At 54.2% G+C, this 3,127-nt stretch overlaps 1 protein-coding gene across 1 annotated transcript; it reads left to right on the top strand.

Moving 5' to 3' along the window:
* The first annotated feature begins 683 nt into the window (after nucleotides 1-683).
* On the top strand, nucleotides 684-1,837 carry WFDC10B (WAP four-disulfide core domain 10B). Its single transcript, XM_043882842.1, has 2 exons — nucleotides 684-771; nucleotides 1,701-1,837. Exons 1-2 carry the CDS (start codon nucleotides 684-686, stop codon nucleotides 1,835-1,837), a joined length of 225 nt encoding a protein of 74 aa, XP_043738777.1.
* Nucleotides 1,838-3,127: the final 1,290 nt, after the last annotated feature.

Genomic DNA, 3,127 nt, shown 5'->3' with positions numbered 1-3,127 from the left:
TAACCACTAGGCTGTACATTCCATTCCCAGAATTTATTAATTTTATAGCTGAAAGTTTGGACCATTTCCCCAAATCTCCTCTTGTCCCCCAACCTCCAGCTCCTATGAACCACAATACTACTCTTTGTTTCTATGAGTTCAGTTTTTTAGATAACACACGTGTGATATCATTTATCTTTTCCTGTCTGGCTTTTTTCACTTATCCTAATGCTTTAAGTTTCATCCAAGTTGTCATCAGTGCCAGGACTTCCTTCTTTCTCATGGCTGAATAATATTCCATTGTATATATATATCACATCTTCTTTATCCAGCCATCTATGGTTGGACTTTGGTTGTTTCTGTATCTTTTAAACTATGTTCCTTCTTTAATTTTGTTTATAAATTATTTTATAAACAAAATATAGAGCTACTGTTTTTTTGCAGAAAAAATAGTTTGTTTGCAAAAGGAGACGATTAGCTGTGAGAGGAGGACCGTCCCTGTAGGAGCCCCAGGGTCACAGGAGTGGGCCGTGGTGAGGGGCAGGCCAGGGGAGGAAACAAGGGCTCCTTGCTCTGCCCCGGCTTGGCCAGGAGAGGCAGCCAGGAGCCCAGGATCACCTCTCCTTCCTTCCCTTCCCCTCTCCCCACTCAGCTGTCCAGGGGAGTCCAGGCCAGACGGAGTGCTCACCACTCTGGCCAGAGTCATGAGAACCCAGGCTCTGCTGTCCATCTTGCTTCTTTGCGTCCTGCTGCTGCAGGCCCGGGGAGGGCAACGCAGCCAGGGGATGAACCGTAGGTGATGGGGCAGGGGCGGGGCGGGGGCGGGGGTGACATGTCCAGTCTAAGGAGGACCTGGGAATTAGAACTTTCCGACACATCCTATTCGGACCATGGCACTATGAAGACTCTGGTTCTTCCCAAACCACGGTCCTCCAGTCTCTTTATCTGGCTCTGGGAAGAGTGATGGGGGTGGAGGGGGAACCTGCATCTTTTCATTCCCCATCCCCCAAATCCAGAGACACGTGGTGCCTACAACGGGGAAAGATACACCTGAGTGAGAATCAGGTGGGAAAACAAACAACTGTTCTTTGGTTTATGCACACAGGTGGCAGGTTAACATCCCGAGACTGTCAGGGGAGTAGGTGTAGAATGAAAGTACATGGGAGAGCAACGTTTGGGGTGCAAGGGTCAGGATAAATTTATCTCAGAGGGAGCAGGATGGGGAGAGTAGAAGGGAAACGCTGAGGGTGCTGTGTGGCTGGGAAGCGGCAGGGATCGTGCAGACAGTGGCCGCATGAGAGGAGGGAGGATGAAGGGGCAAGTTCACCTCCCTCTCTGGTCCCTGCAGATGGTGGTGAGTAGGGGAGGGTTAGCAGGTCATCCTCGCCTTTGTGGAGTTCTCAGGGTTTGGGTGCAGGTTCTGTGGAGGTGATTTGGCCAAGGCCATGACTAGTATGGGAGACGGAGTCCTGTTGCAGGATTATGGAGAAAGTCCAGAAGTCCAGGCATCGAGGTCTATTGGGGAAGAGGAGGAGGAGTGGGATTTAAGATACTACCCATCACCAGGATCTGGTGAAGGGCGGAGGTGAGTTCCCTGAAAAATCCAAGTTTCTCCTGAGTAAATTTTGAGGTCTCAGTTCTCTGGGGAGGCTTTCAACTCGAGAGGAGTGCTCTGTGGAGGCTGGTTCCACTGACCCTGCTTCTCCTCCTGCTCTTTTAAGATCTCAAAGCTAAAGCCTGTACGAAGCGACCCAAGGAGTTTACTTGTGAGAACCACTGTTCATACTTCCAGCACTGTCCACAAAATACCGTATGCTGCTCAACCTTCTGCGGGAATGTTTGTATGAACATCCTGTGAGTCAGAGAGCAGGGGACCAGGCATCCTGCCCCCGCCAGCCGTCTCCGCAGACACTGTGCCTGCGGCTGAAGACAAGGACCTGACCCTGGACACAAAGATGTCAAGAGGAACGCCACCCTGTCCAGCCAGTATCTGAACAACCTGTCCCTGTCAAATAAACCAGAACAAATGTGGGAGGACCTGCCTGGCTCACTCCCGGTGCCTGTGATCATGGAGGACCCGGCGCAGACCCCACAGGGCCCCCCCTTTCTGGGTCCAGGTCTCTGATCTCTCTCCCCTTGTCAAGCTTCTCTGCTCCCCCTCCCCACCTCCCTCCTGCCTCTCTGCCAGGCCCCTGCGAGCCCAGCCCCCCTGTTCCTCTGCTCACTGAACCAGGACTCCCAGGGGGAGGACCCGCTCATGTGCGGCACCTCCTGGTCTTCAGGAGAACATGCCTCGCCCGGAGCCACAGAGGGCCAAGTTCAACATGAGATGCCGGGAGGCTAGACCCTGGGGCACAGAGGGGGAGGTCCCCGAGAAGGACTCTTCGTAAACTTGGTCCACCCCCATCCCATCCTGCTCATCGTCCTTGAGAGGTTCAGGTCACTGTCTCTTTGCAACGAAGAAAATGAATCCCAAGGAAGCGAGAGGACATGTCCAAGGGCAAAGCAGAGGGAGAAGTCGTGGGCTGCTTGGAGGACGAGGTTTCCTCTGTGCTCCCTTCTGCGCCTCCCAGTGAGATGGTCCACGGGGACTGAGTCCTGTGCTGTCCCCGCTCCAGCACCAGCGACAGGCTGCTCGTGTTGTGGGGCCCAGCCTGCGACCCCTGAGACCCCGGCCCTTCCTTTAACTGGATGAGCCCAACCTTTCCTTGTGGCCTCATCTTTCTTCTTTTTTTAACCTGGAGGAAGGAACAGTTGGTTCAGGGTGATGTGACTAGGCTTGACTGGCACAGGATGCCTTGGGTCTTGCCGCTGGTTTCACGGTGAGTCAGTAGAAATTCTCCCCTGGGGTCCAGAGTCCCCCTACTCTGTGCAGTCACCCCTCCTCTGCTGTGGTCCTGGACTAAGTCCAGAGACCCGGGCACGTGTGTCCAGCTGGGACATGGGGTCAGTTGTGAAGCACTCGGGAGGGCAGGCCCTGCTGGAGGCGGGGATGTGGTGTTAGGCTCCAGGCCAGTGGTTCCTGCTGAGCATCAGTGAAGGAGACAGGACATGCCTGCATCGGCCCAGAGCCTCTGACCCATCTCAGGAGCATCACAGGGCTTCTGGTACTGGAGGGTGTCCTCCACTTCCGCTAAGAGCTGCCCTT

This window comes from Cervus elaphus, chromosome 23 (genome assembly GCF_910594005.1).
Source record: "Cervus elaphus chromosome 23, mCerEla1.1, whole genome shotgun sequence".
Taxonomy (NCBI): domain Eukaryota; kingdom Metazoa; phylum Chordata; class Mammalia; order Artiodactyla; family Cervidae; genus Cervus; species Cervus elaphus.
This window is presented reverse-complemented; position numbering and strand designations above follow the sequence as displayed.

Excerpts from the sequence above, each read along its gene's own strand:
- WFDC10B (XM_043882842.1), top strand. The coding sequence starts at position 684 with ATGAGAACCCAGGCTCTGCTGTCCATCTTGCTTCTTTGCGTCCTGCTG. Across the intron at positions 772-1,700 it reads ACGCAGCCAGGGGATGAACC|ATCTCAAAGCTAAAGCCTGT; the intron begins GTAGGTGATGGG and ends TGCTCTTTTAAG.